This window comes from Pygoscelis adeliae, unplaced genomic scaffold (genome assembly GCF_000699105.1).
Source record: "Pygoscelis adeliae isolate BGI_AS28 unplaced genomic scaffold, ASM69910v1 Scaffold113, whole genome shotgun sequence".
NCBI classification, from domain to species: Eukaryota; Metazoa; Chordata; class Aves; order Sphenisciformes; family Spheniscidae; genus Pygoscelis; species Pygoscelis adeliae.
In genome coordinates, this window is record NW_008825108.1 from 8,687,999 (window position 1) to 8,710,656 (window position 22,658).

A 22,658-nucleotide genomic window follows, 5' to 3' on the forward strand; every position below is an offset into this window, starting at 1 on the left:
AGCCTTGCAAGTAAACAAACTAGACAGACAATGGGCAGGAGGAAAAAGGCACAGGGCAAAAGTACTTTGCTCAAGGTCACAGAGCTGTCAGACATGCTGGAACAGGGCACAGAATCAGCAGATGCCCATACAACATTAAAAATATGAAGCAGCCATCCAAATTATGTCCAAACATGCACATCTCAGCTACTTATATACAACCAGATGGATGTTGGTAGCTTCTGCACCAGAAGATAGTAGAGACGTGATGTATTCTTGTATCCTACAGAATTCTTGTTTCCTGGCACCACGCAGTGAGCTAAACAGTATCCCGTGTTGCCATTCTTCAAAACCTCTGCAGAAGTGTGTACATGATGCACAATGCCGTAACACTCCACTTACAAATGAATTATAGTTCATCTTCCAAATTACAAAGCAGACAGGCAATCCCCCCCCGCCCCCCCCCCCTTCATGGCTTAAATGAATAGAGTACTAATAAAGCAATGAAACAATACAACTGACTTGAGCTGTACATGGTGTGGGTAAGTCACATTTGAGCTATATAACCATCTCAATGAGCCACAGCTGTGACCAGAAACCTCCCTGCTTGTCCATTCTTGTGGCTTCTCTTGCACATACTCCATTTTTGGCTAATTAAACGGGACTACAGCAAAGTTAATTATCACAGTTAGTCTGTAATAGGGTTAATTTGACTGAATGAATTTTCATTTAAAAGGAACAGAAAAACTCTTTATGAAGTTTGTAAGTATAGGATAATTCAAGAGTATCACCAAAACTCTTCTACTTTGTCCACTGAACAAGACTGCAATGCAAGTAGCTCTTGAAAAGTAATTAGGTAGCCGTGCTCAGTAAAAAAACTGCACAATGATTAACAGGTCTAAGCAAGAATCACAACATTTTTGTATTTAAGAAATCCAGCCCTCCAGAACAGTAAAGATGTTATGCTGCTGAATGTTGCTAACTTGAAAGAGCAATTTGCTGACTAACAATAAACTCACCAATAGACCAAACCTATCTGAAGGAGCTATACTTATGACGAATAAAAAATCCTCAGCCAATCTACTTTACAGTTTATAATTTAACTGAGTACCAGTTTCCAATTCCATGTAATAAAACCATGATTTATATATTATTCATGTTTTTTCAGACTACTTTTGCCAAATTGTTTTTTAAAGAGAGCCTTTTTTAGCTATTTACAATGAAACACAAAAGATTGTCTTTAGTACTTAGAAAGAAGGGTAAAAAATTTCTCCTAAATAAATCTGATTAATTTGCTTACATTAATGATAATAAAATGGAAAACCTAAATCTAAATATTTTCATTACAGGACCAATTTAAACACTTTGCAAGATCCTTCTCAGCAAGATCCTCAGAGCAAGGCAAGAAAGAAGCAGCAATGATTATTAAAGTAGATGTAAGACAAAAAAAGAAAATTGTATTTGTCTTTGTTGATATTATATTCCTGGCTCCAGGAGCAAGGCCCTTTTACGCACAGTTCTTACCGCATGCCAATGGGCAGTGCTCCCTGCAGGAGTGGCAGAGTGAGCATGTGTGCTAGCTCACAAGGACAGAGCATCTTTAAGTAGCTGCCCTATTAATGAAAACAGAAACAGGGTTTTTTGGAGGGAGGAATATATTATCCAAAAAACTCCACAAAATAGAAATTACCCAAATTATTCACACAGAATGATTCAAGGCTGTTGTGAGTCCAATCAAGGCTGCTGGCATCCATTGGCAGATTCAGGGATCTAGCTTATGGAAGTGAACAGGCTTCCTATTAAAATACTTTGACAACTGAGAAGAATCATGCCAATGATAGCAAGGAATAGCCCAGCTCAGATACAAATAAGATGAACAGAGAAAGAGGGAGGAAAAGACATCCGTAGCTGCAAAGACAGTATTAGATTTTGGAAGGTTATGCATTTGGAGTCCTCTGGCAGCTGACTGCCTTCTTTAAAAATCCTAGATGAGCAAGCTTGCCTGCATGCTTACAACATTTTTAGTCAGCCCTCCACAAATTAAAATGTTGTTCTGCATGTTGAAATAATTTGACCAACTTTTGCCATCCTTTACAAGAGCAGGGCGATGATCGGTTACCGCAGGTCAGCACTGTTACAAGCACATAGTTCACTGCGATGTACCAGTGAGATGTCCCAGCCATCTATACTCCCAAGTCACATTGCAGTATGGCCCTGAAAACATTCAACAGATGGTTCAGCTTGCATCTGAATCTGAACGCTCATCTCGCTGCTGAACAAATATAGCAGACCACTCGCTCCAGCCATTGCATCCCTAACGATCTGCTTGTAAAGTTGTTAATGCCAAGAACAAAACAGCACTGACAAGTAACGACAAGTGAGATAATCTGAGCTGCTGTTCTGTGTATGTAGTTGTTGTTCCCCACCGTCCCTCTGGGCCAGCTCACGCACCCTTTCAAGAATCCATGCATTGGTGGTGGCCAGAGAGGAGGAAATAATTCCTCGTAGTTGAAAGAGACTCTGGAGAGGTCATTTGCCTCACCCAAAAAGCTGTGGAGCATCCCTATTCTTCAGTATCTTGGTTGATTTTGCCACTTTTGCCTGTAACAGGCTCTGCAAGTATTCTTTTTATGTTTTTAGATCAAATACTCTGGTTGTAGGGTGACTGATGAACTTGTCAATATGATTTTGTTATGAATACCAAACGTCTCTTCTCCTCCCTGTTCCTGAAACTACTTAGCCTCGCTAAGAAGAAATGAAGAACCACTCCATCACAACCTGGATGAAGAAGCTGACATCAATAAAATCTAGGAATTGATTTGTTAATCTGTATTTAGATCTATGATCCAATCGATCGATGGATGATATTACTAAGTACCCTGCTGCTTCAGGGACCTAAGGTTTCAGGCAAGTTAAGTTTCTTTTGGGTTTCCCTAGTAGCAAGGGTCAGTAAGAGATGCTCACTTTCAAGACGCCTTTTGGTTTTAATTTCTTTCTTACTTGGGAGAAGAGTTCCTTGTGCTCTTAATAGTTGTACTGATGACTTTCATACAATGGGACTGATGACAGGCTAGGGGAAATCAGGGCTGATAGCGAGAGCTTGGAAAGTCTATTGCTGAACATCTGGAAGTAAAGAGGAATTTATGAGAGGAAAACATCTGACTACCCCCAACCTTTTAATTTTCTTTGACTGTTCTCTAGCACCTGTGCTGAATCATGTAGCCTAGCAAGTTAGTACATCGTAGGGGCCACATTAAGGGAACGATACCAGTAAATACAAGAGGTGAGAAAGGAAAGGATGGGAACTTTGATAGGGATAGAGGGGTGGCAGCATTGTGCAGCGCTGAAGACATGGGGATACACTCATTCTGGTGGAAAAAGCGATGTGCAGAGAGGAGAAACGACGTGCGGAGTCACTGGCTGACACTGTGAGTCCAGACAAGGCAGGCGAAGGAAATTCCAGGAACTGTCGGGGGCTCCTTGACTTGCTTTGTGTTTGACTGCTGGGGCGGCAGGGATCCAACAAAAGCTCGTGTGTAGCTGTCCCTCAGGACAGCCTCTAGCTGCATGGGCAGCTATTACAGCTTAATTCCTGACACTAATTGGAATGTTTCCAAAGTATTGACACAAACAGTGATATAAAATCACATAGGTAATCTCTACATTTCATTTGATCTGTATAGAAGCAGGGAGACAGAAGAACGGGTTTTGGAGATGCATCTCTCTTTTTGAGAGAAGCAGGAAGCTGGCACAGCGAATGATGAAGAACACAGCTGAAGGCAGTGTGCGCCCTTGGGCACTCCTCTTTCTCCTGCCAGTGCACAGATGCGTTTCTACAGCACGGTGCTTCCACAACTGTCACTTTATTGCACCCTGCGCTCTCTGACTTCCTCCATTCCACCATCTGAGTGACATCTATATAAAAGAAACTCCACTGGAAGCCAAGTGTATTGTCCAGGGATTTGTCCTTTCTTTTTAACACAGAACAAAACTCAGATTTCTTCCCCTTCACGATTTCACTGCCAACACTATCACTTGAATATCACGTGGCTCACCTCCACAGTGACATGCAGGATACACCAGATACTACAGGAGATGCCCCAAGAAAACTCCAGCCCTCCTGGGCAGGCAGTGGGAAACCCACCATTACCATTCCCTGGTGACCAGTGGGCATGCTGAGACAGTTGTTTGCATTTTCTATGCTTATTTTTCTATTACTAAAGTGGGATTAACAGTGTTCAGTGACAGCTTTTGAGACCTACAAATTCTTCCTGTTATGGAACAGCATCATGAAGACCTATTTTTCTCTAACTTAAAAAAAAATCTTTCATTAACTGATTATTCAATATAATTCTTAAATTCTAAAATTTGCTAACCAAGCACACAGCACAACAAGCATTTCAGACACTACCAAAATACTAATAATTAGAACAAAATTATTTCAGCTGTGGTTTTTGTGGTTTACTTTGTTCCCTAACAGATTTTGAGAAAAAAAATATTTCTCCTACAACCTGTCTTGCTTTCAAGTACTTTTTTAGGAAAAATCTAATTTCAGTACCAGCGAAATTCATCATATTATGACAGGAAAGCAAAATTGTTTCATTTCGTAAGATCTTCTAACAGCATGAAGCTAACCCCATGGTCTCTGAGACAGAAATTCTGCCAGCTATAGACTTATAAAGAATCAGCAGAGAAAAAGAAGTTTCTCAGATGGAACTTAGTCATGATATGAAGAATGTGTGTCCCCTACAGATGTTATAGCCATTTATATGATAAATCTTGATCATCACTATAGGAATTTTACAGCCTTCTTTTAAGTTAATGCTTAAGTCCAAATTAATCTTCTTTTGACAATGTTTGCCTTATTTCAGTGTTGAACAACATTCCAGGGTTACATTTACAGTGAGCCTACTGGGCACTTTTAAAGCTGTATTCCAGACTTTGTACTTGCTTCAGAAAGACTTCTTTTAATTCTTCAATGCTTCACAAGTATTTCTAGGAAAGACAAGTACAATAAGCATTGATAAATGCTTAACAAGGGCACATCTAGACTTGCAAGTTAACTGGACTTAACATTAGGGTTAATTTAGAGCATGTGACAGGTTGTAGAACAGCTCCCTGGAAGAAAATATTAATTCTAGAATAAAATTACCTCATTCTCACGTTCAACACTTCAACTGTTTTGAGTAACGTGAGATAAATGAGAACAAAGCATGTTTGTTCCAGTTTGTGGGATCATTGGTTTACTCAGGAATCACGGTCTGGGGAATTCAAAACGAAATGAGGGATATGAAAATACCTTAAGGTGTCTCCAAGGAACTCAAGGTAGCATAAATACAGAGTCATTGGTTTCAAATGGCAGCAGCCCTTTTAAAACCAACACTACATTTACACACTTCAAAGGCCCGCGTTACGCAGAACATGGTGCTACAGAGGGCACTGTACCCCCTCACACCAGAGAAATATTTTTTTACCAGGATGCCTCTCTGCCATCACCAATGCATCCTTCCACTCCCTGCCTATACCCTCCTGTTCACTCAGAGGCAGCAGGAGGTCTGGGCTTATTGTCTGGTTTTGGATGGCAAGCTGTTTGGTGGAGAAACAAAAACAGTGATGTTTTACTTGGGTGATACATGTTGACTTGATCTCAGTATCTCCACTTCTCCTCTGCTCTTGCTTATTGGGAACAAAAGACAAACTCTAAGTGCTTTCATTAGCTGACTACTGAGAAGAGCTTCTTGGTAGAAGAACTGAGCACCATCCCTGTAAAGGGAAGGCTGCTGTACATTTCACAAAGAGAAAGATTTTTTTCAGCCTTGGTGTTTCTGGCTGTGAAATGCACTTTGAGGTTATGGACTTTCTGTGATTTCTTTTTTCTTAAAATGCCATTTTTATTGTGTGCTTAATCTGTTTTTTCTACTATCTTTTAACATCTCTCTTTGGATGAGACACTGAAAGAGGCAGCACTGATAAGGCCAAGGCGTTAAACCTCAGTAATTCTCAGTTCCACATGTAACATTTGGGGCAAAGCATAAAATGAGACCAGGAGCCCAGCCTGGCCTGGCCAGCCACACACACTGGCGATCCACAATGGATCACTAGGTGAGGAGCCTTCAACACCTTGGGGAGTGACCAGGGTCCCATGACAGGAAAGCCTGAAACTATTCCAACCGAAGACTTCCCCAGGGATTTAGGGGAAAGGGATCACAAGCAGAAGATGAAAGCGAGACTCTGCAGAAAAAGGAGGAATAAATCTAAGAAATTCCCCAGCCCCAGACCTTCCCACACTGTATCCCTGATGGTACACAAAGCACTTTGAAGTGGGAAGCAGCACAGCACAAGGCTAAGAATTCCTGTTGACATTCATGGTACCTGCTGATGTTGACACTCAGCAAAATAACATTAATCACCTGCTGCAGAGAATTCTGGTGCACGTCCAGAGAATATTTAGGTGCAGCAAAGAACAGTGGAGGCAGAGAAGATCTTGGGTCTTTTACTGCTCATTTACATTTATGTATTTTTTGTGTGGTCTCCTACAAATTGTCTTTACTTCCAAATCTTTTTAGAACCTCCGTGTGCTCTGTGCTCTTGGGGAGACAAAACTGCATCAGGCATCCACAAGGCCAGAGCTCTGACCTTGTAAGAATAATGCCTAAGGAGTGCCTCCAGAAGAGCAGGGCAGGGAGAGCAACTCTTGTCCCCTGGTCTTTGGGCAACCGGGGTTTCCAACACCCCTGTGTGAGAAGTAGGAGACAACCTGTGCCCAGAACACAGACCCAAGCTCAAGGAAAGCAAGCCTATGGAGCCCACACAAATGAAGAGGAGACATTCAAGAGCTCATGCTCAACCTAGAGAGTCCAATCACTGAGGCCTGGTGACATCTACTGAGCAGGCGTTTGCCATAGCTGCGACGGTGCCAAACTTTTTATCGATACTCTGTCCTCCCTAGGAAAGACCATACCCCTGCCTTCACTGCAAGGAGAGCAGCACACAGAATAGTGCACCTAACAGGAGAGCTGCTTCAAAAGAAGAAGTCAGAAAACTGTTTGTCGCTTACCCCACTGAGCAAATCAAAGTTCTGCAGAGAGCATTTTCCCCTCAGCAGAAAAGTGAGACATTTGACGTTCTGCTCCACACCATAGTTTTGGTGACTTTATTGAAAGAAAGGGGCTGATGGCGGACAATGTGTGAAGCTATGCCCCCATGTAAAACTGTTTTATCAAGATCCAAGAAGCAGTCTTAGCATAGAGTTCATTCAAGCAATATTTAAAGCAAGTAACCTCAAACTCACAGACTAAAATCATAATAGAAGCAAGATGACTCAAGTATACAAGATGTAGGAATTGGCTATATAAATGCTTCCTGCTGTAGATTTCACTCCTATACAGTTCCAAAGATAAAATCTAATGTGGAAAGAAAAAGCAATGTAATACCTCACATTTCAAACCCAAATCATGCTATAACTGGGATAAAAGGAAACATGCTATTTCATAAATACTCTGATTAATATATATTGTAAAAGCAATTACAATCACTGCATTAAGCAAACCATATAGAAGATAACATTGGCCTAAATACAAAATTGCCATAATAATATTAGGTTTTCTGTTTAAAGTAGTTATTTTCATCCTAACAAAAAAATTTATTTTGAATGACCTTTTCAGGCAATGGACATTTCAGCTAGTTCCAGGGCAACAGCCCATCCTTAATTTACTATTGTTTAACTTTAAGGAACACCCAGGAATAGTTAGTTAACTGAATAAATAACAGTCTGGTATTAGGATCTCTGTTTTTCCCCCAACTGTTCCCGTTTGCTGTCCTGTGTTTTTTGTCTTGTTAGATACACATTAACCTGTTAGACTGACCTTCACTTCCCTCCCAGTCCCTACAACACATTAAAATTCTTTAAAAAGACAACTTGAGAGAGACTGCCTTTTGGTAAACCTCCTAAAGCGAGCTCTACAGACTGGTCTGGCATGCATTGTGTACATGCATCTGTCACGAAAATTTGATGAAAAATCATCTGCTTCCTGACAGATAGGCTGCACTGACTTCAAATTCCCATGAAATGTCTTTGTCCACCAGGAAGAAAAACATTCTCCTTTAAAGCAGTTATCATTCTCAAACTTCACTTCAATCCTCCATTTGCTTTAGTCTGTATTATCATTTATTTGTACTATAATTTTTCTGGATCAATTAAAGCCTGTCGCAAGATACATCTTCCTGATCATCTTTTGGGAAAATGTAAAGAGACAGGAACTAATGAAAGGAATGAAAGCAAATGTTTCACAGTAATAACGCTGTTTTCAGAGGGTGAGAAATGAAGATCCTTTTTAAGACTGACCTACCCCAGTTTGTTTAAAACTAAACTGAACTTGAACTGAGAAACTACTCTTTTGAGATTAACCTGAATAGCGTACATTCAGCAAAACACTGTAAATCTAAACATACCTGAATTGGAGTCAAACTTTGTTTCTGACCTGCAAAAGAAAATAAAAAGATCGTAAATTACAAGAACTGCTTTATGCCATAAAAGCCATTTGTCAGACTGATCCCCCAGCAAATATTGTCTTTAACAAGACTGTTTACCTCTGTACATTAATACTTAATGCATTCAAGGGCATTTGAACCCAAATAATAACCATTATCTTTAACATTTTGGGTTTTTTTACGATGTAGAGTTACAAAGAAGATATTTTAAAAGACAAATCATTAAATGAATGCAGAAAATAATAGAATCTGAATTTAAAACAGGATTAAATTATATGCTGTGAATCCTGGAACACAGTTGTTCCTATGTAATAAATATTGTTTTCATTCATTTTCATTTTTGAAAAGTCATTAAGAGGATTTAATTTATTCATGAATGTTTCCAATCTATTTTTGAAGCAGATACCATTTCATTAATGTCATATGTATTGTATCCAATGATCTGTACTTAATTGTACAACATCCTAGGAGGGTTTTGTTTGTGTGTGTCTTCAATTTACTCACTCTGCACATAGGAATAAGTGGTTGATTTTCTTAAAAGTGGAAAGCGGGGGGTGGGAGAGAGGGAGAGAGGAAGGGAGCCAGACCTAAACTTTAACTGGTTTTAAAGTCTTTGCAGAAAGACAATGATGTGTGCATTATGCACCTTAGCTTTGGTCGTGCACTGCAGATTTTTCTCTCTCTAACAAGTAGTGTTTTCTTCTAAGGGCTTAGCACTTAGCAAATGAACCCTATAACCTGTATATTTAATAAAAGGAAGAAAAAATTAGCCCTTGTGGGAACATCATGTTTCAGATATAGGTTAATAATACTTGTAAATGTAGAAGCCTTTGAAGATCTCAATTCAACTGTGGGAAAACTTAAGTTGGGTAATTACTCTCAAGATGCTGCTGATGTGCTGTCAAGCAGAATTAACCCTATGACTGGGCCTATCTACACAATCTGCTATAAGACAGCATTGTCTATATCGAGCTCTCAAACCAATTAACAGGCATGTTCCAATCAGATTTATATTGCCCACTAACAATCAGTTGTACACGTGGTCATGGCTGTCACAGCAGGACACAAGGTCTGACCAGCAGGAGACTTGTTAAAGGATGTTACGTTGGCAGCAAAATGCATTTCCCCAGAAATTCTAAGGAGGAAGTACAATGTTGGATCCTTTTATGTTGCATCAGGGAGGGGATGTATTTTGGGAAGTTACAGTCCTTCTTTTTCCAAAAATAACTGACTGAAGCTCAAGAACTAACTGCAGATTTATTTTCTTCTTTTATTTTATAACCTTGTACATGCAGGTACGTGTAGATGTATTTTACACGTATTCTATATATTTCATATAATTGGCATTGTAATCCCGTACCAAAGATCTATGCTACAGCAAACAAATATCAAATCATGATATAAAAAAATGAACATGTTTATACTATTAGTTACAGTTAAAGCCATCAGAAAGGGAACAACTCCCTCCTCCCTTCCTGCTCATTCTCCACCTTCCACCAGTGCTCACAATCTTTTATGTCTTAAATGTAATTCTCAGGTGGTGAAAAGATGGACAGGAAAAAAACATAACTTATCTTCCTAAGTGGTACTTATAAAGTACCACCAAAAGCACTGAACAAAAAAAGTATGTTGCTGACGTGCCTTCACGACTACCACCACCAATAACTGCCCAGGGCACCAGCCCATGCTCCTGTTTGGCAGTGTATTTCAGTTGGTATTTACACCCAGCAGGATAAAGTCCGTACCCTGCAAAAGGTGCATGCCGGTAACTGGGAGGAATTCCACTGAGTTCCAGGTAAAGCCACTTACTCAGTATTTTATTTACAATATTCTCCTCAAGCTGCAGTATATGTCTAGACTGTTCTGTCTTGCCCATTACTGTATCAGCAACACCTTACTACCTACGTAGTCAGAGACAACATACGAATCTTACCCTCAGCGTCTGCTCATCTGCACAATCAGCTTCTCGTTGCCTAAATTCTAGATACTTGGTATTAGTTGGTCAAACAAAGACCCTGCTTCTCAGCCTGCATGGCTTGGCATGGACATATGCACTGCAACTTGCGGCATCAGCAATTTGGCCCAGGGGCCAAGATGGCAGAGAGTATGTGGGGAGGAGGGTCACAAGGATCACTGTGCACTGTAATGAGTACCAAAGCTCCCAACAGTCATAAATTACTGGACAACAAATCAGGAAACCAATACAGGGCGATAAATGAATAGAACTTTGTCTGGAAACAGCAGAATAGCTATGACAGAAAACACAACATGGGAGGTAGCGCTAGGAGCCATCGAGAGGAGGAGGGTCACTGACGTTATGGTCATCATGTCACCTTGGGAAAACAATGCAAAATTTAGGACACAGTATTACAGAAATTGTTAGAGATCTTAGAAGGGCACAGAAAAAAGGGAGGAAAATAATGAAGCGTCTTTGGCATTGCAAATAAGCAACAACTAGCAGATGTGAGAGAAGCACTCTACAAGAACAAAGATGACAGTCATCTTGACTACTTGAAGGAATGACAAAGCTTCCAGCAATTTCAATGGAACCAGCACTTTTCCCCTAGATCTTCCAGTATTTACATCTTTTTCTTGACAGCATGCTAGACAAAGGTATCAGAAACTAGTTGCACACAGGTGTTAAAAATATGCAACTAAAAAATGGCCAATAAATAGGATAAAATTAAATGCTGAAAGTACGTTCCAAAGGGATGTTCTGCTACACACAAAAATATTCACTCCGATTCCTTTATACTTTAAAAATACATTAACTAGAACGAAAAACTTCTCTGTACATTGTTTGTTATCATTGTATAACTCTGATATCCAACCTAAGCGTCCTACCAAACAAGATGCACCTTACAGAGCCAGGCATCGACTTTACAAAATATCTTTTATCATTTATCACACCAAGAGGGGAAAAAAACCCCGACAAACAGATAATTGCTTGGTGCGTATTTTCTCTACTTTTGCCCCATAGGAGTACTCTGAAAGTCAGGGAATCATTCATAAATAACTTTGGAAAGGAGTCTCTATGCATAGAGCAAGAGGATATTTATAAAGTGCTTTCCATTTCCAACTGTGATATGACTCAAATACACACAACACATGGCAATACAAATGCCAAGTAGCTCATCTACCAACACACGATATGCAAGGAAATAGTGAGCTACTGGAAAGGGTTACCTAAGGACAAGGTGCTGCAATACTTTTAAAGATCCCAGACATAATTAAATCAAACAAACAATGAAATACATGATGGTCACTTTATCTGTACTGCAAAGAGGCACAGGATTTCGACCTGTTCCTTTTAAAAGGCACCATAAACTAGATGTTCAGACTGCCAAGTACTGAGAAAGAGAGAGAAACAGGTAATGATAATCACCGTGTGTTCCTATAGTGTGAATTTTCAACTACTGCCTTCCAAAGTATGACTGAAGTGCAGTTGTTCAGTGCCACATACCACGGCGTGACCAGACACACGACAGCTGAAGCTAACACAGATCTGCTATTTGCCCGTGAAGTGGGCTTTTGGTAAGGAGAGGGGAAAGAGGACTTACTGTAGGACCCCTACTGTTGCGTTACAACTGCCTTTTTCTTTCACCCTTCTTGATGAAGTCTTTATCAGGTTTATTCAGGTTTTGTTGAAGCCCAACATGGGGAACGGCCTTTGAAAGCCCCACAGCTCTCTCAGAAAGCACCTGATGAAACCTCTGCAGTTCTGATCCTTTCGTTTTAACATTGAAGGAGTCATTGACTCCTCTTGGCTTTAACTTACACCTTTGCATTAGCAGTTTGTACCAGGTTGTTCCTTTGCAAGGTTTTGCTTCAAGGATGCTAAACACAACATTGGTAGGGGCAGACATTCAAAATACAACTCCCCTCTGAAAAGGACTTTGAATAAAGATCTGTTGCAATTGTAAAGATGATAGGTGCAGCTTTGGTACATCTTAATTTTCAAAGAACTTTACTCTATATTGGCATGGGCAGTTTGCTGAAGAGACAAGGATCTAGCAGGCTCCCGATGCAATCCAAGCCAACCAATGTCCTGGCCCAGGTGACTGAGCAGAATAAAATCATTCCTCTCTCTTATCCATTCGCCCCTAATCGTACAGAAAATACCAAGTTGGAGTATCAGCGTTCTTGGCTACAGCATTGCTAGCAAGCTAAAGAAGGCCAGGACAGAAATGCTCAGTTGTGAACATGTCCCTGGACACTGTGTTAAGCCCATATCATGTTCGTGCGAACTAGCACTCTCCTAGACCAGACCTAGGCAAGCTGCAGGGGAGGCTCAGGCCAGGGACCGTTCCCCACAAGCAGGATGAACCAGGCCACTGTGTTTCAGAGGAGAGGAATTTAGGCTAACAAACACAAGCCATGTCTTGTCACTTGCCTTTAGGGCCAGAGAAGAGGCTTTTGTCCATTTTATTTACAAGTATGGACGTAGCCCTTCCGAAAACGCAAACCATTACTTGGAAGCGGTCACTGATCTTACTCGTGAGCCCAAGCTCCAAATAACAAGGCAAGCTTCCAGAAAGAAAAACGCAGCAGTATTCCAATGTAAAAATTAATACCTGATGTAACTATCTAGGAATTTATGAGACCCGCACCAGCAGGGAATTTGAGAAGCCCCCAAGCATTAAGAACCAAGTAGTTCCTCGGGCAGCAGAAGGAGCAAAGCTGGGCTTGCTGCTGCATTGTGGCCAGGGGACAGATCCTGTGGTGTCTAAGGTGGCAAAGTTACTCACAGGTACTTCCCAGAGCTGGACATTCATAATGCCTCTCTCTCTTCCACCCTCATGTGGATTCTCTTTTATAATACAATAATATATATATTATTTACAACAATATTATCTGGTATAATCTAATAATACAGTTGAACTCTTGTTCAGGTCTCCCCTCAGAGAGGGCTTGAAAGTGATCTCTCTCCCAATTTCATAAAAGTTTTAAGAACTTAATATCTTTGAGGTTTAATAGCTACTCCCCTGCCAAATTTGGCTGAAATTGGCAAGTAGATTAAATGATACAGTTTTATTATTAGGAAAGGATTGACACACAGGCAGCATGATGCTGTAAGCCTTACTGGCTTAGGAAGCCTGGTTAAAGATATATTTTTAATCTTGCTTTCCTAGACTACAGAAAAAAGATTGATGGATACTGTGACAATTTCTGTTCTGCATATTGATGAAAAGCCAAATTCAAAAAGAGCATTTTAACATCATGTTAGTCGATGAGTAGTCTCTGGGTGAGTTCTGTCCAGAGTTTATTTTAATGTGAGAGTTACAAACAGATAAATATAGAAATCTACAGCTTCTGCAGTCATAATCCGTAACAATCCTTCCTACCTGATTTTTACTTCAGGTACATACATACACGTAGTAAAGCATAAGGACTGATGAACAGTCAATACAAAGCAGTGTGAATTTCAAACAGGGGAAATTATGTATCAGACTTACAGTGAAAATATCAATTAAAGTCATAGTAATATCAGTGGAAGTTATCTATACATATCTCTAGGATTATGGAAGTCTTTGCATTTATTTCCTCTTATTTCTAAGTACCTTCAACAAGGATTTGCAATTCAGTGCTCAGCAATAAGTAAATCAAACAATTTCACGGGCTTGCCTCAATGAGACCTTGAAATATTTAAAATGTTACATTTCAAGTCCTCTTTTCCTTCTTTTTTCAATCCTAACGCATTTCTCCTAGGAAATCTACATCAATATTTGCCTTTTGGAAAGGATACCTGTTGAAATGTTCTCTGCCTAGCAAACTGTGAGATCCCCCATATTCCTGTACGTGTTTTCACTGCTGGCGATGGTGTTACCCGGAGAACACAAGCAAAAGGAAATCTCAGGTTTGCTGTTGTATTGGCTTGTAGCTGGCAGTCTCATCCAACTTGCTCCTTGCACAGCCAGTGACCTTGGCCTGCAGTAATTCAGACAGTGCCTTACTACATTTGTGGGCAGCAACCAGCTCAGTACAATAAGAGCTGATCTACTGAAAAAACGAGACCAGGTGGCTTGTGGATCAAGGAAAAAAATGAGATGAAGTGTTTTTTGTTTTCCAAACTTGCTTTTGCTCTCCTAATCCTTAACATAAAAATCTTTCCCAGACTTCATTGCTTGTATGAGGTAGCGAAATGAACATTCAGCACCAGCCAAGAAGCTGCCAGTTAGAGGATATTAAAAACTACCCGTGGGCTGATTAGGAGTGCAGAATCTTTTGCTATAATGACTGCAGCTCCTCTACGCCACACTTGCCAAGCATCCAGTGAAAGGAGCCTTTCCCCGAGAGCCGCCCAGCAGCTCCACGCAAGGGCAGAACTGTACTGTTCTTGCTCCAGTGGGCTCTTAAGGACCAGGAGGACAAAGTCCTGTTCCAAACCACCACAGAAGTCAGTAATTGCCAGCTCAAGCTCCAGCGACGGCCCATGCTACAGCTGTGATAAGCTGTAAACAGCTCAGCACATTTTCAGCATTCAGGTATGTTCAGATGTGGAAGATGCCATGGGCTGTATTCACAAAGCAACTTTACTGCAGGGACTGAAGTAAACACGGTATTCCTATTGATGGTCATCGTCAGAGGTGGATTTTGATCCTATTGATGGTCATCCTCAGAGGTGGATTTTGATGGTCATCCTCAGAGGTGGATTAAACCTAGATAGCTCCAAGGAAGACAAGCACCCTCCTATCTTCATTTTTGGTGAGGTGATTAGGAGTGCCTAACAATTTATCATCCAGCAGTGACACAGCAGACTCTAAACAGAGGCTGGTTTCAACCAAAAACTGATTAAGCAAAAGGAAATCAATGCTCAATGATAACTTTACTGATTTTTAACTCCACCAGCCTGTTGTAGGGGACAAAAAACTGCAGAAATTCTTGCAAGTTTTAAGATCCTCAAGATCTTGGAGCTACACAAGACCTATTAAAAATCTGAGTTTGGATGAGAACTATTTGGTAATACTGCCTGCTGACCAATTCCTACACTGGCAAGAGCTAACTTACTCCAAACAAGTTTTATAAAGCAGAAGCTGTTGGTTTTGACACACAAAACTACAAGTTTTGTGAGAGAACTAAGAGTCAGTCAGGGTGGATGAAGTTGCTCAAGCAGTTCTATTAGCTCTTATTAGAGACGCTACAGCAGTTACTTCATACAGGCTCTCCTAGCCAGATAGCCAGTGCTGAATTGTCATTTGGCCTGCTCAAGAATATAAAGACTATTAAGAAAGCTTAAAGACCATTAAATAAGCACTCAGCACTGGGGCAAGGAAATTCCTTCTTTAGATCTAGCCTGGTGACTGAAATCCTCCTTTGTGTTGTGAAGACAAGAGTGGTACAATGCTAATGGCACTGCAACATTGCCCAGCCACGTTTCGCTTTTCTCATGATTTGCTTTTGGATGTCTGAGAGATGTTGAGAAGACCTGACACAGTTCAACGAAAATCAAATGAAAACATGACATGAATAAGGGTGTTGCTATTTCTCCTAGTGCATGTTCAGAAGAGCCAACACCATTACCAAGAATTCCTTCCAGGAAGCAATAAAGGCAGCAGTGGGTGATTTATGAAGCCTTGGCAATTCATTCCTTGGCCCTAAAAATTGGAAACTGACACAACAATAATATTTCTTTTTTTAAAAGGAAATCATTCTCCCAGGCTTCCCAGTTCCCATCTATGCCACACCTTTCTCACACAGTCCTGCATATGGTAAAGGACATGACCGTGGTTTATTAAATATGGAATAGCTCCTCTCCTAGGGCAATAGTGCAAGTCATGTAGGTGGCGTTCTGTGAACTGATACAGAAACACACAACCTTGCTGCAGAGGCTGTCCAGGCATGATAAACGTGGCTCATGAAAAATTACCATGAGCAGGTATAGTTGATAAGCATGAGGGTTTTTTCTGTGGCTGAATAGTTTTCTATCAGATCAATGTGCTGCATCGAGACATGCTCCAGCCACACCAGGTGAGGTCCAGTGAAGGGGAAGCTATGAAAAAACACCCTAGAGAAAGGTGGGGGAAGCAAGGCTGCTTCTTTTAGCATAAGCCTGCAGCTAGATTGGAGTAAGTGTAACACAAAACCACATAAGGGCTGGCTTGCAGAAAAAGGAGGTCCTTGAGATTAGTTTATTGTCTCTCTCATTTATTGCTTTCTTTAGGCAGCTGTACTGGGATGTAGGAGACCGTCTGGCGTGAAAGTTCAGAGATGGAATAATTAGATTCAACGGCATGATTATGGATTTTATGTGTGAGGCACCTTTAGTTGTTAAGGAAAAAGTTAAAGCATGTTCTCCATAAAGCTTGGGAGGATTCTCATAACACTAGTACAAGTAGGTATATGAAGAGATGTTAAATTCCTAATTGTTCCTTTTATCTTTCCTGTGATAGAAACAGAGTTCTGTTTTAAAGACGTACCAAAACCCAGGTCTTTCATCTGGAGTGTAAAATTCATGTGTTCTCTGACCTCATGTGTCACATGGTAATGAAACAACGTAAATCAGAAATGTTAAAAGTTGAAGTTTGTTAATATTACTGCTGAAGCTCCAGTCTCTTTCCCGGTTAAACTGTCAGGTCCATAGTGCAAATATATATATTTACAGATTACGACACAAAGAAAAAGAATTAATGGACACCCAATGAGAAACAAATGGAAATGCAAGTTTCAGATGACTATCTGGAACTTAAAAAAAAAAAAACACCACAAAAACAACTTGCATTTTAAGTATACTTTCTTTGTATTGTACTACCACCTTACCCCTAAGAAAATACTTCGGTGATTTATACTCTGTGGGGAAAATTTAGTAAATAGCATACATTTTGCATTTGCTTATCTATGTTCCCTTCTCTCTTTTTTAGCTGTCTGGGCTGAAGCAGTCACCAAGATACAGGAATGTATCTCCCCTAGTTGAGGAAGACATTATATACTGATATTTTGGGGTCAGTAAACAGAAGAAGATGGACCCTATTTGTTCCCACCCTTGTCAGCCACTTCAGAACGACTGACTGAATTTGATGTAGACCAGAGGTGGCAAGAGCTCACAAAGCAACACAAAGACTTTGGGGAGATTGGGCTAAGGCCAGTCCCAACTTGGGACGCAATCAGCAAGGTGTTCTTTTTAGGTGCCCACTGGCCTGGGGTTTACTAAAAATAAAAAAAAAAATCTCTTTCCCCCTCTCTCCTCCCGCAAAAATCCATGGGGAGTCTCAAAGACTGGAAACAGGGACATTTCCATACAGCTCATTTCACATAGAGAAATCCAACTCGTTAACTCAAAAAAGTCAAGACTACGCCAAAGCATACTGCACACTTGAGATGATCACAGGTAAGCCTCATATTGCAGTTTTTTCCCATATTATATGGATTGCGAAAGCAACTGGAAACTAGTTCACATTCGTTTATGTCAACTACTGCTGTCCAAATCTCACCCTACAAAAACCCCTACTCTTTCTCCAGCAGATGACAGGAAGCCAGTCTTGAAGAAGGCGAAATCCTGGCTCCATTGCATTCATTTGCCAAATCTGAATTGACTTCAACAGAGCCAGGATTTCCCCCATAAAGATTTAGCTATAGTAAGCAGGGGAACATCTAAATGGCAGAGTAGAAAACCAGGTTATGGAGACTTTAGATCCCCACTTTGTACCCCCAAGCCAAGCACCACAGTAACACGACATGAGAATATTGCCTTGGCTGGGTTCGTAATGATCAGTTTTCCAACTCAAAAGATTCACGTTATTACTGAAGTTTCTGCAGGTAATCCTCCTAACAGAGGAATCACACATAACAGAGATGAAGTGCTTCTTTCATCTTTACAGACAGTCTCTTGAGAACAACTATCACTGCCACATCTGGTCATTCTGGAGCTACATCAATTTTATTTTCCCTTGTAACCTATTACTGACCCAATTTTCCCTATTATTAGCACTATCCTGACCATTCTGCTTCATGCTGCTGTAAAGGTACCTCTTCAAGTGACAGGGACTGAGTCAGTGTGAAATGAGGGAAAAAACAAGCAAAAAAATGAAATTCTTCACTAGAATGAACACAAGCAGCCAAAAATAAGAAAAAAACACATAAACAACAACTGAATCTGGGCAGAACAATGGAGTGATTGAGAAAATTCAATCAGCACTGCTTCTAGCACCAAATTTAGGGCTGTAATTCCCACAGTGCTTCTAAAGAGTATTTTTCATGCAAGACACAAAAGTTATTATTTCTTTCTTAATCCTTGCTTCAGTTCGAAAACCAGCTCTCCATGTGTGCTAATTGGGATGGATGAAAATTCAGTAAGTAATGCAATTTTCCTGGGTTTTGTTTTCTTAACTGCTTGAATTCTAAAAAAGCATCTATTTTTTTCTCCATTATCAGATACAATGCTGTAGCATGGATGCAGCATTGCCACCCGGGATCCAGATCTTAAAGCTACCTGTGGGTAATGCTAACAGCCAAAACTCAGTATCTATCAGCGCAGTGAAAGACTGCGTTACAATTACTTGGCATGGCTGCATACGGGGGAGAAAAAAAAGCATTACTACTTTTTTCCTGTCAAATTACCTATCTTATCTGAATGTTATCTTACTGTCTTATTTATTTACTAAAATTTTCTATCTTTACTATAAGACTATTTTTACTACAGCATTATTATTTACATTGCTTCTCTTGTATCCCGTATCAATTTGAATGACTTAAATGATCTTATACAATTACATAAGTACTGGAATATACACGAGATTACACAGGAACACAGCACATAAACTATGAGACAGAAATCTCAAAACTATATTTAGCATACTCACTTGAATAAAGGAGTTCCACAAACAACACATTTGTATATTCCTTGAGCTTTATGATGTGTGTACTCCCCCTCAAAGGCACTGGGAAAACAACAACACTGCATTTTAAAAATAAATAAAGGCATTTTGGGTTTTTTAAATTATTAAATTAGCTAAGAATTTAGAAAAATGTAACAGAAAAACCCCATGATTTAAAAGTTGGCAGTTGTTTTTTATTAAAGGCAGCAAATAAAGCAGGCACAGGAAAAGGGGGATGTCCTCATTAGCGTGCCTCAGGTGTGTATCGTGCAAGAGGAGGTGAACCGTCCTGCAGTTCAAAGGACCGAACAACAACAACAACAACAACAACAAGGGAAAAACTGGAATCTTCCCCTATTTGGCAAGTGAAATGTAAGTTTTTGTAAACATGGATTGTTTGACACGTAGCTCAACCTGACGCGCTTCTCTAGGTCTGTCTTTAGGAAACGTGTCGGCGGCGGGCTCAGCTGCTACCGGTGTGGAGCGCTTGGGTGCCGGCCGCCTGGGAGCTGGGAAGCCGTGGTGCTGGGTCAGGCCGCGACAGGCTGCCGGGGCGACAGAGGCATTGTAGCTGAAAATGAAATAATTGGTCCACCATTTCAAGCTGTGTGTGCCTTATATTTTTAGTTGAAAAGCAATATTACAGCTTTAAGGGAATATTTTTCTAAGTTAACAATCTAAAAGGCTAGGAGGTCATTCATCTAATACGAATCAGCTGCGCTAGCCCAACAAAAAGCCTATGTGCTCGGCAGCTTGTTTTTATTATCCTTTCACCCTTTTTATGAGGTCCAATTTTTTTTTATAAACAGGATTTTTAAGAATGACCTAATCTCCGATTGTTTGTGTGCATTAAATCACTTTGTTGGTCCCGTACACAAGAGCAAGGAGGGCAGGGGGGGAAGGCAGGCCTCCCGGCAGAGGCCAACGTCCCCCTGCCCCTCCGGGGCTGCGGGAGGACGAAGGAGGCCGGGGCGGAGAGGGGGACCGTCCCCGCCACCCCCCCCTCAGCAAATTCAGCCACCGGTACGCACTGTCAGGAAGAGCACTGCCGATTAACCGGGACCCCACGTGCGGTGGTGAGCCCTTTCAGGTCATGAATGAAAACAAGCGGTTACATCATTAGTACGTTTGGAGCAGAGGTAAAGCCAGGGCCTTATGCCAAGCTCAGTGGTATAAATTAGACAACAAAAAATGGCTAGGCCTTGGCAAGTTACCTTCATGCTGGAATCAGCTGAGAGAGAGACTTTATTCACTAAAAACAGTCTTGGAAGCGAGTCCCTTTTTTTTATCTCCAGGACTCAGGGCTGGCTTCCAGCGACTAAAGCCATGTGAGGGCAGTTATTGAAAATTTTTGACATTCCAACCACAAATGAGCCAATAAATACCTTCTCCACATGTGCTTCAAAAAGAAATTGGAGTGGGGTGGAAAAGAACTAAATTATGCTACCTTCTTTCTGCAGCCAAAACGTCTATACTTACAATGGCCACCTTCAAAACTCCAGCCTCCTGGCACGGGGCCATTTCCCTCGTGGTTCTGCTTACTGCGACGTCTTCCAAAAAAAGTGTACCTAAACCGCTATTACTTCCACACATTTTGTAGTAAACTAAAAACAGACTCTAAACATGAGCCCGGTGACTTTATAAGACATGCAGTGTTCATTAAAAGAAAAAGTCACACAAGACCCCTGGCCTCGGCCCCCGTGCTGCAGATGCTTGTCATTGCAGCGGTGTTAATTTGTAGGGGTTAGTAAACAAGTGCAGATATCCTGGGGGGGAAAAAAACAACAAAACAAAACTTGGTGGGGAAGGTGAGGAAGCACCAGTAAGAGGAGGGGGAGAAAAGAAAGATGCCTGTGTTTCGAGGACTGCGTTTCCTTTGTCCTGCCTTACCTTTCAGTCCCCTTCTCCTGAGTGACATGGTACTGCAAGGGTGTCAGCCGCTTCCTCAGCTCCTCCTGGGAAAAGACCACCTTACAGTCCTTTTTATCCCTACATGACCCTGCAAAGGGAGAGGATATGGGAGAAGGAGCCTTTTTAGCTTAAATCCTGAATAATTGCTTTGGCAGACGGCCACAGCATAGCTTCTGCATTCACTTGTCAATGACCAGACCGGTCCCTAATGCACGAAGAATGGCTCAGCTGAACTGCAGCTGATTATTTCTTCAAATCCAAGTTTAAAAAAGAATTTTGCTCGAGAGCCAGGTGATTCCACTGGAGCAGTGACAATGTGCTACAGCCAAAGCCCTTCAGTGTGTTATACACTAAACTGTTGCGCACACTATCATTCACAAGACAGTAACATTTCTCCCACCGTTAAAAAAAAAATCTGCAAAAAAACCAACTATAGCTGAAACATTCTTTACAAGACATCTATATTGGAGACTTACGGTAATGGGCATATGATGTTCAGCCACGACATCCAACAATTTCATTACCCTTTAAAGTAGCTGAAAAACAATTCTAAGTCTTTAGAATTCCAGTAAGGTTGATTTAACTTCTAGTCGCATCCTCGTCCTTTTACTTTGTAACATTAACCATTGTATTTTTTTACTGTTGAAGCACTAGAATAGGAGCCCTGAGGAGCGAGTAATTTCTTTATGCACAAAGTTGTACAAGGTTCAACAAAAACTTGTTGTAAAAATTAGGGTTGCTATTGAAATTATCCTCCTTTGAAAATCTCATCTTATGCTTTGCTTAGTTCACACAGAAAATCCAAGGAGTACATAAGGATTACTGTAAAAAAACATTTGTATAGTGCAAAAATTCACATCACATCAGGAAAGAAAAAATAACAGTAGGGTTGCTTTTGAGAATGAAAACTCCCAAAGCAGCAACAGAAATTGCCAAATATTCAAATAACTTTGATAATCGCTTGCAAAAATTAGCTGACAAAATATGGCAGGGAAAAAGCACTCTAATTATATGACAGTAATTAAAATATGGTACAATTAGAAATAAACAGTCCTGACAAAAATATTTTTTGCTAGTAATGTATATACACTCATAAAAAGACCAATTGTGTTCCCAAAGTAGAGGGAACAGAGCTACCCATCTGTATGTCATTTAGTACAGGAGAGGCAATGGCAGGTTTAAATTACATGGTATTGGATTGCAATTTCCTAACATTGGATGCTTTTCTGCTTTTTTACCTTGAGTCATTACTAAGGAGTGTTCATAAAAAGTAGCTTAAAGCACAGATGCTTGCAAATCATTTAAGAAAAGATGTTTCTTTCTTCCTCCCCCTCTTCTTTTCTCATTTTTTTAATGTGTGGGGGTGGGTGAACAGGGGAGAGAGAAAAAGAATAATGCTGTTGGTCACTACCGACTAACCCTAGGAAGTATTTTCAGGAAGAAAAAAGTAAAATTGAAAACATCTGA

The 22,658-nt window shown here is 40.6% G+C and overlaps 1 protein-coding gene across 1 annotated transcript in view; it reads right to left on the minus strand.

Moving 5' to 3' along the window:
• MSRB3 (methionine sulfoxide reductase B3) overlaps window positions 1-22,658 on the minus strand; it is a 92,707-nt gene that overhangs the window by 30,873 nt on the left and 39,176 nt on the right. Inside the window, exons 3-5 of the mRNA XM_009327574.1 lie at window positions 21,171-21,279; window positions 19,266-19,343; window positions 8,431-8,459 (exon numbers count right to left, since the gene is read on the minus strand). Coding sequence (XP_009325849.1) covers window positions 8,431-8,459; window positions 19,266-19,343; window positions 21,171-21,279 — 216 coding nt within the window. The remainder of the gene's footprint in view (window positions 1-8,430; window positions 8,460-19,265; window positions 19,344-21,170; window positions 21,280-22,658) is intronic.